The sequence below is a fragment of the Bombina bombina genome, chromosome 4 (assembly GCF_027579735.1).
Source record: "Bombina bombina isolate aBomBom1 chromosome 4, aBomBom1.pri, whole genome shotgun sequence".
Taxonomy (NCBI): domain Eukaryota; kingdom Metazoa; phylum Chordata; class Amphibia; order Anura; family Bombinatoridae; genus Bombina; species Bombina bombina.
Window position 1 is genome coordinate 472,218,549 of NC_069502.1, and position 14,731 is coordinate 472,233,279.

General features: G+C 39.0%; 1 protein-coding gene across 3 annotated transcripts in view; it reads left to right on the forward strand.

Annotated features, from left to right (window-relative positions):
• The window catches only part of MYOM2 (myomesin 2), a 302,384-nt gene that overhangs the window by 12,954 nt on the left and 274,699 nt on the right, over nt 1-14,731 (forward strand). For all 3 annotated transcript variants that reach the window (XM_053710368.1, XM_053710369.1, XM_053710370.1), the window contains exon 2: nt 13,736-13,863. In XM_053710368.1, the coding sequence (XP_053566343.1) occupies nt 13,757-13,863 (107 nt within the window). In that variant the 5' untranslated portion in view covers nt 13,736-13,756. The remainder of the gene's footprint in view (nt 1-13,735; nt 13,864-14,731) is intronic.

A 14,731-nucleotide genomic window follows, 5' to 3' on the forward strand; every position in this document is an offset into this window, starting at 1 on the left:
TTATATTGTAGCTATATTAGGGTTTATTTTATAGGTAAGTATTTCGTTTTAAATAGGAATACTTTAGTTAATAAGATTTAATTTATTTCGTTAGATTAAAATTATATTTAAGTTAGGGGGTTGTTAGGGTTAAGGTTAGACTTAGCTTTAGGGGTTAATACATTTATTAGAGTAGCGGCGAGGTCCGGTCAGCAGATTAGGGGTTAATAAGTGTAGTTAGGTAGCGGCGACGTTGGGGGGGGGCAGATTAGGGGTTAATAAATATAATATAGGGGTTGGCGATGTTAGGGGCAGCAGATTAGGGGTTCATAGGAATAATGTAGGTGGCGGCGGTGTGCGGTGTGCGGTCGGCAGATTAGGGGTTAAAATGTTTTATTATAGTGGCGGCGATGTGGGGGGACCTCGGTTTGGGGGTACATAGGTAGTTTATGGGTGTTAGTGTATAGCACAGTAGTTAAGAGCTTTATAAACAGGCGTTAGCCCAGAAAGCTCTTAACTACCGACTTTTTTCTGCGGCTGGAGTCTTATCGGTAGAGGGTCTACTGCTCACTCCAGCCAAGACTCTAAATACCGGCGTTAGGAAGATCCCATTGAAAAGATAGGATACGCAATTGGCGTAAGGGGATCTGTGGTATGGAAAATTCGCGGCTTGAAAGTGAGCGTTAGACCCTTTCCTGGCTGACTCTATATACCAGCGGGCAGCCAAAAGCAGCGTTAGGAGCCCTTAACGCTGCTTTTGACGGCTACCGCAGAACTCTAATTCTAGGTGTATGGCAGGCAAAGGGCTTAACATAGAGATACATACATTTACATCTCTAGGCTCATACATTCAATGTTAAAGTGTGTTAAACAGTGTGAGAAAATGTTAAAACCAACCAGTAGCTAGCTCCCAGCAGTGCATTGGTGCTCCTGATACTACTTTTCAGCAAAGGATACCAAAGAACAAAGCAATATTATATGATAGAAGTATATAAGAATGTTGTTTAAAATGTCTTGCCTTATCTGAGCCCTGAAAGTTTAATTTCGACTTAACTGTCCCTTTATCATTTCTAGTGTTAATGTTGTTATTCCTTGCGTAAAAAGATTAACCAAGGACTTGTAATATGAGTGTGAGCTTTAACTTTTCACCTCTCATTGAGTAGTATAGGGAGTGTTAGTTATCACAAGCTTGTGCAAGGAAACTTGCAATATGTTTATTTTAATGCCGACTTGCAACACGTGTTCTAGGGGTAAAAATATTGCAACCTCATGGCTGGGTTTAAGATACTCACGATAAGGATTCCACTCCACTTGTGATCAAGCCCATTAGATTACAATCTCAAATTGTTGACTGCTCTTAAAAGGGATATAAAACCCACATTTATTCTTTCATTTTTCAGACAGACAATACAATTTTAAACAACTTTCCAATTTACTTAAATTAGCAAATTTGCTTAATTCCTTTTGTATTCTTTGTTGAAGGAGCAACATTGCACTACAGGAAGCTAGCTAAATACATTGGGTTAACCAATGACAAGAGGTACAGTATATGTGTGCAACCAACAATCAGCATCTAGCTCCCAGTAGTGCATTGCTGCTTCTAAGCCTACCTAGGTATTATTTTCAACAAATGATACCAAGAGAAGAAAGCAAATTAGATAATAGATATAAATTGGAAAGTTGTTTAAAATTGTATGCTCTAGTGTTTATCTGAATCATGAAAGAAAATTTTGGGGTGTCATGTCCCTTTAAATGCACCTAACTTAGGGCTCAATGAGCCGTAAAAACTATAGACGTAAGCTACCAAAGTGGCCAAAAGCTAAAAGTAGTTTACAGCTTTATTTTAGTACCAGATTTTCATTTAAATATTTTGCACATTCCTTGCAGTTGCTCTTTTGGTGTAGGTGTACATTAACAACGGACGTCAGATTTCTTGATGTACATTTAACGTTGGTGCTCCTTACCTGTGATCACCTCTGAAGAGAAAATACAAAGATCCACATTTATAATATATATTTTTTTAACTATAAGCAAATACTATTTTTTATTATAATTCTATTTTACACTTTATTAATATATGTAATATGTATTAGTGCCCTAGGCATAGGTCTAGTTTGAATTTTGTAAATATGTGCCTGCATATATTTTTATATGTAAATACATACAATATTTCCATAAGAACATAGGTGCAACTATTCCTATATATGGGACAGCAATAAATATTACATATACCAATTTATTTTTTCATTGAAACACTTGCATTGTTTGAAAGATTTAAAATGTCAATGGGAAAGAGGCCTTAAAAACGTATTTTTCCTCTTGTACACCTAGTTGAGCTGGGTGCAATTTTCCGTAACTTCCCACAGTGTACTAACAGTTTGCACTTTTATTAGAAACCTGGTATAAGTTAATGCTTAACGACTTCTAATACTTACTATGGGACACAAAATTATTTTTGTTAGGCAGACCCCAGCTGCTGATATTAAGGTAAAATTGCTTTTAACAGCATATTTATTGGTTTGCAACCTTGCGCAAACCTAATTGTATAATATTGGTTACCGAGCAACAGGTATGATTGTGGTTACATAGAAGTATACAAGAAAATACACTATCTATATTTCTATCTATACATCTATCTATCTATTTATCTATCTATTTGTCCTTGTGTGATATTTGAAAGAACCATCTTTCGATATTTTGGCAAACAAAAGAAGATATTAATACTGGGTTGGAGTGTATGTAATTTAATATAGAGATACTTTTAGGGTTAATAGAAATTGTTACACTGTTGTACTTATTACTGCTTAGCAGACCACTACTATTCTTAGTGTATGAGCTAACATCAATGTTATAAACATCTTGTACACACGCGATCAGTTCTTAAAAGGGTTGGCTTCAGTGCCTGTCTCAAAAACCATAATTGCTCATGTGCAGCTGATCTCATCTCATGGTAAGATATAATATCCCCGCATAATAAGATATTGAGATTTGTAAGAGTGAGCTACAGATGTTACTTTTAAGAAATAAATCACTATTAATAAAGTACCTTTCATGGCTTTCAGTGATTTTAATATATATTGTTTATATCCATCTCTCTTCACATAAAGTGATAGGCTTGCCACACTTAGATCAATGTTGTTCACTTAAGTCAAAAAGTATTTTTTATTAGCCCAATCATTTGCTTTTAGGCATAATGAATTATTTATTATGGTGCATACCGTTAGATATTATAGAGATATTATCATTTCTCATTTATTTTTCTCCACTCCCTCCTCTCTTCAATCTCTCTTTTTACCCTCCCCTTTCTCTCTCAGGCCAAATCTTTCTCCATTCTCTCTCAAATCTCTTCACTCTCTTTTTTTTTTTCTTTTTTTTCTTCACTCTTTCTTAACCCTATGTTTTTCTCCACTTTTACTTTTCCTCTCCAATATCTCTTTAGATAATATTTGTAGACATCCACTTACTAACTTTCTCTCGCCACTGTTAAATTTCCACTCGCCAATGACTAGTGGGCTAGTGGAAATGTTATATATATATATATATATATATATAAATTTATTATTATTTATATATATATATATATATATATATATATATATACACACTCACCAGCCACTTTATTAGGTACACCTGTCCAATTGCTTGGTAACACAAATTGCTAATCAGCCAATCACATGACAACAACTCAATGCATCTAGACGTGGTGAAGATGACTTGCTGAAGTTCATACCAAGCATCAGAATGGGGAAGAAAAGGGATTTAAGTGACTTTGAATGTGGCATGGTTGTTGGTGCTAGATGGGCTGGTCTGAGTATTTCAAAAACTGCTGATCTACTGGAATTTTCACCCACAACCATCTATAGCAGACATCCTCAAACTTGGCCCTCCAGAGGTTTTGAAATGACATTTCTCATGATGCTCAGCCGGCATATAAACTGGCTGAGCATCAAGGGAAATGTAGTTCCAAAACCTCTGGTGGGCCAAGTTTGAGGATGTTTGATCTATAGGTGTACAGAGAATGGTCCGAAAAAGAGAAAATATCCAATGAGCGCCAGTTGTGTGGACAAAAATGCCTTGTTGATGTCAGAGGTCAGAGGAGAATGGGCAGGGAAGACTAGTTCAAGATGATAGAAAGTCAACAGTAAATCAAACAACCACCAATATAAATGTTTATATGTGTGTATATGGCGGTAGAAAAGAACCAAAAGGCCAATCAAGTCTACCCATATAACATGCTACTGTATACTTCTGCTAGCCTTGCATGTCCCAAGCATTTTTAAATTATTTTACAGTCCCTGTGTTTACCACCTATATTGGAGTTGTATCCCATGAATCCACCACACTTTCTGTAAAAAAAAATGCGTTCTCACGTTTTTCCTGAATCTGCTACCCTCTAACTTAGGATTGTGACCCCCTTGTTTTGGTTTTTCTTTTTTTTTTTTGGAAAATGCCTTCATATATTTGAAGGTTTCTATCATGTCACTCCTTTCCCTTTTCTCCTTTAAACTATACATATTTAGATCATAGAGTCTTCTTTGTATGTTTGCATTTTAGACCATGTACCATTTTAGTTGCCCTCCTTTGGAAAGTTTCTAGTTTATTTATATAATTCTGGAGATGTGGTCTCCAGAACTGTACACAATATTCCAGATGAGGCCTAACTAGTGATCTGTAAAGTGGCATAAGAGTGGCTACTAATACCTCTCCCAAACACAAGCAAGTTTTTTCGACTAGTCTTACTGGCTGCACTGCGCATTGTCTACCAAATTTTAAATATTCTGAAATAATAATCCCCAAGTCCCACTCCTCTTTTGTTACTGTGAGTAATGTACCATTGAGAATATGGCCTCTATGTATCAAGCCGTCTACTTACCTGCATTCACCGGCCCAATATGCTCTCCTAAGCTCGCCTACCATCACCGCCGTGGACCTGAATACGTTCGCCAAAGTTATCAAGAAAGCTGTCAAGAAGCCATGCACCAAGTACGGAGTGATGAGCAGCGGACTGTTGTTAACTGACAGTCATCGATCTCGCTGCTCATCGGCTTCTTTGCAGCTTTCTTGTTACCCTGTCACTAAGCACCCACACTATACTATACAGTTTTACCCCCTAAACTGTCACTCCCGGAGCCCCCCGCACCTAAATAAAGTTATTACCCCCTAAACCGCCGCTCCCAGAGCCCCCCGCACCTAAATAAAGTTATTACCCCCTAAACCGCCGCTCCCGGACCCCGCCGCAACTATAATAAATATATGAACCCCTAAACCTCCGCTCCTGGACCCCGCCACCACCTACATTATACCTATTAACCCCTAATCTGCCGCCCACTATACCGCCGCCACCTATATTAAAGTTATTAACCCCTAATCTGCCGCCCCCTATACCGCCGCCACCTATATTAAAGTTACTAACCCCTATCCTGCAGATCCCGGACCCCGCCGCAACTAAATAAATTGTTTAACCCCTAAACCACCGCTCCCGGACCCGGCCACAACTAAATTAAATGTTTAACCCCTAAACCGCCGCTGTAATCAGCCAATCGGATTGAAGTTCAATCCGATTGGCTGATTGGATCAGCCAATAGAATTGACCTCGCATTCTATTGGCTGATCCAATCAGCCAATCGGATTGAACTTCAATCCGATTGGCTGATTATATCAATCAATCAGATATTTCCTACCTTAATTCCGATTGGCTGATAGAATCCTATCAGCCAATCGGAATTTGAGGGACGCCATCTTGGATGATGTCTTTTAAAGGACCAGGCATTCGGTGTTAGGATTTCGTTGGAAGAAGATGGCTCCGCGTCGGCTGGATGGAAGATGGCTCCGCTTCGGATGATTGAAGATAGAAGACGCCACATGGATGAAGACTTCGGCCGGATGGAGGACCTCTTCTGCCCCGCATGGATGAAGAATTCGGCCCGGCTGGGTGAACACGGCTCAAGGTAGGGTGATCTTCAGGGGGTTAGTGTTAGGTTTTTTTAAGGGGGGTTTGGGTGGGTTTTAGAATAGGGGTGTGTGGGTGTTGGGTTGTAATGTTGGGGGGGTTGTATTTTTTTTATAGTTAAAAAAGCTGATTACTTTGGGGCAATGCACCGCAAAAAGCCCTTTTAAGGGCTGGTAAAAGAGCTGATTACTTTGTAATTTAGTATAGGGTAGGGCATTTTATTATTTTGGGGGGCTTTTTTATTTTATTAGGGGGCTTAGATTAGGTGTAATTAGTTTAAAGTTCTTGTATTTTTTTATTTTCTGTAATTTAGTGTTTTTTTGTACTATAGTTTAGTTTATTTAATTGTATTTCATTTTAGGTAATTGTATTTTTTTAAATTAATTTAATGATAGTGTAGTGTTAGGTGTATTTGTAACTTAGGTTAGGTTTTATTTTACAGGTAATTTTGTAGTTATTTTAACTAGATAGCTATTAAATAGTTAATAACTATTTAATAGCTATTGTACCTAGTTAAAATAAATACAAAGTTGCCAGTAAAACAAAAATAAATCCTAAAATAGCTACAATGTAATTATTAATTATATTGTAGCTATCTTATGGTTTATTTTACAGGTAAGTATTTAGTTTTAAAAAGGAATAATTTAGTTAATAATAGTAATATGTATTTAGATTTATTTCAATAATATTTAAGTTAGGAGGGTGTTAGTGTTAGACTTAGGTTTAGGGGTTAATAAGTTTAATATAGGTGGCGGCGGGGTCCGGGAGTGGCGGTTTAGGGGTTAAACATTTAATTTAATTGCGGCGGGGTCCAGGAGTGGCGGTTTAGGGGTTAAACAATTTATTTAGTTGTGGTGGGGTCCGGGATCGGCAGGATAGGGGTTAATAACTTTAATATAGGTGGCGGCAGTATAGGGGGTGGCAGATTAGGGGTTAATAGGTATAATGTAGGTGGCGGCGGGGTCCGGGAGCGGCGGTTTAGGGGTTCATATATTTATTATAGTGGCGGCGGGGTCCGTGAGCGGCGGTTTAGGGGTTCATATATTTATTATAGTGACGGCGGGGTCCGGGAGCGGCGGTTTAGGGGTTAATAAGTATAAAGTAGGCGGCAGCGGTGTAGGGGGGACAGATTAGGGGTGTTTAGACTCGGAGTACATGTTAGGGTGTTAGGTGCAGACATCTCCCATAGAAATCAAGGGATATCGGGCAGCAGCGAACATCAGCTTTCGTTGCTGTCAGACTCCCATTGATTCCTATGGGATCTGCCATCTCCAGGGCGGCGGATTGAAAACCAGGTACGCTGGGCCGGAATAGTGCCGAGCATACCTGCTAGTTATTTGATAACTTCCAAAAGTAGTCAGATTGTGCTGAACTTGCGTTCCGCACATCTGGAGTGACGTAAGAATCGATCTGTGTCGGACTGAGACCGGCGGAATGTAGCTTACGTCACTATATTCTACTTTTCCCGGTCTCTAGCCTTTGTTAACTATGGCGAATCAGCCTCTCCACAAATACGCTGCGGAATTCCAGCGTATTTGCGGTTGACGGCTTGATAACTAGAGGCCTATAATTGGCTTTGTGTTTTTGGATCCTATATGCATACTTTTGCTCTCGGTTATATTAAATTTAAGAACAAAACTATACCTATGTATATGTATGCGTGTATATATATATATATATATATATATATACCGAGAGAAGTGCTCTCACAGGAACGAACAACTGGCTCAATACCATTGTTAGCCTGCTCTATGGCGATTTACCACCTGGGCGCAGCTTTTTAGCTGAGTAATGCTTTTCACAGAGTAGAATTTTCCTGTAATATATCAGTCTGATCCCACCTATTACGGTCAGTCCAGTGCTGAAATGCCAGGCAATTCCTCTCTGAACAAGGAACACAGCAACCCCAGACAATCATTTCGGCCTTCATTGGACCTCGTCAGTAAGGTGTAGCCATATTCCTCTAAGCACACTGAGCAAGGAGTCCACGTCTGGTTGCCCCTTTTTTCCCATAGGGAGACTAAATACATACCAAGAGAAGTGCACTCACAGGAACGAACAACTGGCTCAATACCATTGTTAGCCTGTTTTATGGCAATTTACCACCTTATATATAAGTATAGGTATATACAAATATTTATAGGCTAGTCCTAAAGCCCGTGTACACGGGCCATTTTTTGCAGTACAGCGGTCCCACCCCTTGCTCTCTCTCTTTCTCCCCTCTCTTTTGCTCTCTCTTTCTCCCCTCTCTTTTGCTCTCTCTTTCTCCCCTCTCTTTTGCTCTCTCTCTATCCCCCCTCTCTTTTGCTCTCTCTTTCTCCCCTCTCTTTTGCTCTCTCTCTATCCCCCCTCTATTTTGCTCTCTCTCTCTCCCCTCTCTTTTACTCTCTCTCTCCCCCCTCTCTTTTGCTCCCTCTCCCCCCCTCTCTTTTGCTCTCTCTCCCCCCTCTCTTTTGCTCTCTCTCTTCCCCCTCTCTTTTGCTCTCTCTCTCCCCCTCTCTTTTGCTCTATCTTTCTCCACTCTCTTTTACTCTCTCTCTCCCCCCTCTCTTTTGCTCTCTCTCTCTCTCTCTCTCTCTCTCTCTCTCTCTCTCTCTCTCTCTCTCTCTCTCTCTCTCTCTCTCTCTCTCTCTCTCTCTCTCTCCCCTCTCTTTTGCTCTCTCTCCCTATCTTTTGCTCTCTCTCTTCCCCCTCTCGTTTGCTCTCTCTCCTATTGTTTGTTCTCTCTCCTCTCTTTTGCTGTCTCTCTCCCTCTCCTTTGCTCTCTCCCCCTCTCTTTTTCTCTCTCTCCCCCTCTCTTTTGTGCTCTCTCCCCTCTCTTTTGTGCTCTCTCCCCCTCTCTTTTGTGCTCTCTCCCCCCTCTCTTTTGTGCTCTCTCCCCCTCTCTTTTGTGCTCTCTCCCCCTCTCTTTTGTGCTCTCTCCCCCTCTCTTTTGTGCTCTCTCCCCCTTCTCTTTTGTGCTCTCTCCCCCTCTCTTTTGTGCTCTCTCCCCCCTCTCTTTTGTGCTCCTCTCTTTTGTGCTCTCTCCCCCTCTCTTTTGTGCTCTCTCCCCCCTCTCTTTTGTGCATTCTCCCCCCTCTCTTTTGTGCACTCTCTCCCCTCTCTTTTGTGCTTTCTCCCCCCTCTCTTTTGCTGTCTCTCTCCCCCATCTATTTTGCTGTCTCTCCCCCTCTCGTTTATGCTCTCTCCCCCTCTCATTTGTGCTCTCTCCCCATCTCTTTTGTGCACTCTTCCCCCTCTCTTTTATGCACTCTCCCCCTCTCTTTTGTGCACTCTCCCCCCTCTTTTTTGTGCATTCTCCCCCCTATCTTTTGTGCTCTCTCCCCCCTCTCTTTTGTGCTCTTTCCCCCCTCTCTTTTGCTCTCTCTCTTCCCCCTCTCTTTTGCTCTCTCTCTCCCCCTCTCTTTTGCTCTCTCTTTCTCCCCTCTTTTACTCTCTCTCTCCCCCCTCTCTTTTGCTCTCTCTCTCCCCCCTCTCTTTTGCTCTCTCTTTCTCTCTCCCCTCTCTTTTGCTCTCTTTCTCCCTCTTTTGCTGTCTCTCTCCCTCTCTTTTGCTCTCTCTCTTCCCCCTCTCGTTTGCTCTCTCTCCTATTGTTTATTCTCTCTCTCTCCTCTCATTTGCTCTCTCTCCCCTCTCTTTTGTGCTCTCTCCCCCCCTCTCTTTTGTGCTCTCTCCCCCTCTCTTTTGCTCTCTCTCCCCCTCTCTTTTCTGCTCTCTCCCCTCTCTTTTGTGCTCTCTCCCCCTCTCTTTTGTGTTCTCTCCCCCCTCTCTTTTGTGCTCTCTCCCCCTATCTTTTGTGCTCTCTCCCCCTCTCTTTTGTGCTCTCCCCCCCTCTCTTTTGTGCTCTCTCCCCCTTCTCTTTTGTGCTCTCTCCCCATCTCTTTTGTGCTCTCTCCCCCCTCTCTTTTGTGCTCTCTCCCCCTCTCTTTTGTGCTCTCTCCCCCTCTCTTTTGTGCACTCTCCCCCCTCTATTTTGTGCTTTCTCCCCCCTCTCTTTTGCTGTCTCTCTCCCCCATCTATTTTGCTGTCTCTCCCCCTCTCTTTTGTGCTCTCTCCCCCTCTCATTTGTGCTCTCTCCCCATCTCTTTTGTGCACTCTCCCCCTCTCTTTTGTGCACTCCCCCCCTCTCTTTTGTGCACTCTCCCCCCTCTTTTTTGTGCATTCTCCCCCCTATCTTTTGTGCTCTCACCCCCCTCTCTTTTGTGCTCTCTCCCCCCTCTCTTTTGTGTTCTCTCCCCTGCTCTTTTTTTGCACTCTCCCCCTCTCTTTTGTGCACTCCCCCCTTTCTTTTTTGTGCACTCTCCCCCCTTTCTTTGATGTACTCTCCCCCCTCTCTTTTGTGCACTCTCCCCCCTCTCTTTTGTGCACTCTCCCCCTCTCTTTTGTGCTCTCTCCCCCCTCTCTTTTGTGCACTCTCCCCCCTCTCTTTTGTGCTCTCTCCCCCTCTCTTTATCCCCCCCTCTTCTGCTCTCTACTCCCCCTCTTTAGACCTCTCTGTCGGCCCCGGCATCTGGCCATGCCCAGCCCGCCCACGCCCTGACCACTCCACGTCACGCCCATATCACGTCCGGACCCCGCCCACTCCACCACACGCCAGCCAGGTCAGTTGGAAGGCCAGGTGTGTTTGCCCTCATGCACAGTCTCTACTGCGCATGACAGCTTCAAACAAACACACTTTTATTATATAGGATATATGTATTAAAGAATAAAAAGTACATATTATATTTGATGTCTGGTTTAGTGCTGTTGAATATACGTGGTCGGGTCAGTGTGGGTTTTAAGGGATTTTGTTTGCAGTTTTTGTGCACCATTCAATTCTATGGGAGAAGAAGTTAAAGCAGTAGTTATCATTTTTACTTTCAATTTGTAATACAAGCATAACCTTACGCATGCAAAAAGACTCAGTCTAGCGAAATTTACACACCAGCAGGAGTGCTAAATAGTGCCCTTTATGTCATGCACATAAAATAACAATTGATGGACTAGATTACAAGTGGCGTGATAACTTTTGCACAAAAGTGATATTAGCTTTTTGCGTGCGTCGGTAATAATGCAGGTATTACAATGTGTTCGCGAGAGCACAATCTCATTTTACGCTCATCGGGTTAGCACGACTGAAACCCTTGACGTATAGGGTGGTGAGTTAGATAAAAGTTGCACTAAACACAACATAAATACTTTTAAAAATACAGTCACACTCATAAAAACACTACCTGATATAATGTATTCATATAAATATGAAAAGGTTATAAGGGTTCAAAGGTATATCGTATATTACAAGGTGTTTGACTGCAAGGGGCTATAATGTATATACTGTATACATAAATATACATGTCTAAATATATGTGTGTGTGTATATATATATATATATATATATATGTGTGTGTGTAAATGTATTTAAGTTTTTTACTAAGTATTTACTGTAGATATTTAACATTCCAATGTTCTTCACATACAGGTCTATGTAAGTTTTAATGTAAATACATATTTCTATATATATATGTATATACCTGTACCTGTATATCTATTCCTATATAGGAAGATATATCTATTTTAAATTAACATTATTATATATATATATATATATATATATATATATATATATATATATATATATATATATATATATACATACATACATATATTTTTTTTATGTGAGGAAAATTCTGAATATTCCATAGATATATATTACAGTATCCTTAATCATTTTAATATTATTATTTTTTTAATATTTAATATTTCAATAAAGAGATGTAAGATTAGTAATTCTTCATGTGCGCTAAAGTGCGAACCCGGATGTGCGTTATTTATGTAATATATATACTGTTTATAAATATGAGAAAATGTTAATGTAAAATAGATATCTATACATATATATCTAAAGGAATAGATATGAAGGTATAGGTATATACAGATACATATAGAAATATGTATTTACTATAAAAATTACATTATCCTATATGTGAAGAACATTGGAAGGGGAAATAATAATAACTCCTGTTGGGTTAGAATGTGAGCAATAGGTGTTAGTATTTTCTTCCGCAGTCTCCTTTGTCTTCTATGGGGAGAATAAGTTAACAAAGTGGTGATATTGGGAATTCCTTTGGTTAGCGGACATCGGGTTTTCACTCTCATGCAAACATTTACTTTGAGCTTGTAATATGTGAGCAACCCGACGTGGACAAAAAGATTGCTTCTAGTGAAGTTTACGCTCAAGCAAAATAGCGCGCCACTTGTAATCTAGTGCCCTGACACACTAGTTGAATGCACTGCATGTTGCTATTTTAGTAAGGTTTAAAAAAATGGCTTTAACACTCACTATGATCTCACAGACTATGTGGCCTCTGATTGGTACAAACATATAGCTCACTTGGCTGGCTGCATGGGACGTTGAAAAAAACAAAACAGGTGCTAAAAATGCTCAGAGATCATAATTTGTTTGTGTGTAAATTATGCTGATTTTGGAGCATACTTTTATGTCCCTTGAAAATTATAGTGTTTTTTTTTATTTGTAGCCAAGTTATTGTTTTTTTTAAATATATTTTGCTTATTAATGTTGTGTTTAAATTATAATTCTTTGGATATTTTATTCTTTGCTTTTCTAAAATATTGAAATGGCTTTGTAAATAAAAAAATACTTTAATAAAGGCAGAATCTGTTTTGACTATTATATACAGTGTTAGTTGTATATATTAAATAGTAATACTATCTATCTATCTATCTATCTATCTATCTATCTATCTATCTATCTATCTATCTATCTATCTATCTATCTATCGATCTATCTATCTATCTATCTATCTATCTATCTATCTATCGATCTATCGATCTATCGATCTATCTATCTATCTATTATATATATATATATATATATATATATATATATATATATATATATATATATATATTTACATACATATACATACATATCTTTCTTGACCTTTCCTAAAGTGAAAAGCTAATATGCAGAAGGAACAGTTGAGTTGATAGGGTGACATGTAACATACTGCAACAACTGTGAATAACCTTCTAATTTTGTCCTTAGCTACTGTTACCGTTAAGCCAAAAAACATCAAATCTCTCTCTGAGGGTATTTAGACTTTAAAGAAAAACACTTCCGAAGGATTTTACATGCTCTAACAATTGATTGCTTATGACGTTTATTGCAAAAAAGATTGGAAAGAATTTTGAGAGCTTACTCATCTGTTGTGTAAAGCAAACAACTATTTCAGGAAACAACTTTACCACATCTGAAATGAAAACCATAAGAATACTTGTGCTAAAAAAGTTTAAAATGATGAAAATGTTTTTGCAGAAAAAAACTAAAAATTAATAAATAAAACCAAGGTACTGCAATTAAGTTTTGATTTAAAATTTAAATTTTTATTACACATGTTGATTGAATATTATGTGAATCTGTTCTTTATTCAACTTTATTAAGTATACATTTCTAAACAATGTATGGCAATAGGATTTGTTTAAATCTAAAATGAATTACTGGAGTTACTGCTACTGATTACAATGCTGTTACAAAACACTCCCTAAGGGATTTATGATACCCTAGCACAAATCCATTTATATCCAGTTCTATTCATAAAGCACTGTACTTCTAACTGTTTGAATCCTACTCTTAAAATTCTTACAAGTGTAATGCAGAGTATTTTTACAAGTCCGTGTGATGTTACGTGACAAATTTCTGTAATTTGATGGTGTGCTGTAAATAAGTTATTGATCATTATGTGTAAAAAGAGTTGAATATGTCTAATACAGGCACAGTTGTTTACCATTATTATTTTGTATTATTAGCTTTAAGGAACAGCTGGCATAATGTCATCAAAGGTTGTTCCTTTCTATCAGAAGAAGCAGAAGCATTATGACCAGTCCTATCGTAATCTCCAAACCAGATATGTAGTTCAAGAGTATTCAGCACAAAAGTAAGTATTTGTATTTTTTTCAGTAACATCAAAATAAATACAGACAAAGATTTTTTAATCTAAAGCATGTTTAGATAAGGTTAACTCAATTTACATAGTACATGCTCTCTGTAAAGCATAATTTTATTTTTTATTTATGCCTGCATTATATATAGTTGCCTATAACAATTTAAATTGTGCAAAATCTAAGCTATTTTCCCCCTCAAATTATACTACTACAGTGATCTGCTGTAACATCCAAGGGCAGATCATATAATAAAATTAACTGCCCAGTAATTGCGGATAAATAACTTGTTCACATGCAATATAGTAATACAAATATGTCATGTTAGTCATTGGTGACTCCAGCATGAAATAATAGGAGCCAAATAGGTAGGGCAGCAGGTGTTTAGTAGGTGGAGTGTGGGTGGGGGCTGGATTGTGGGTTGCCCATAGTAAAAGTACAGTGGTGAAAGGGTGTTGAAGGGTGGCTAAGGAAATTATTGGACAGCCACGGTGGTGAGGGACTGTTTTGTCCCTTCTCCTCAGCAAAACAGAGATGCAATGTTAAAGATGCTCTATGTCAGTGGTTTTCAAACAAGTCTTAAGGTCTCCCTAACAGGCAATATTTTCAGGATTACCTTGGGGGAAAGTAGGTTAATAACCATGTTTACAAATCAGCTGATTATTTGTCCTGTGTTCCAGCTCAGATATCCTGAAATACTTGCCTGTTAAGGAGACCTGAGGACTGGAGTTAAAAAAAATGGATTTCATGTCCCTGTAAAGTATGCTAACAGCACTGACCTGAACCTTCCATGGTACTTAAAATCTAATCACATCCTTCCCCACCTCTAAATACACATGAATGCTTAACCTATACCACACAAAA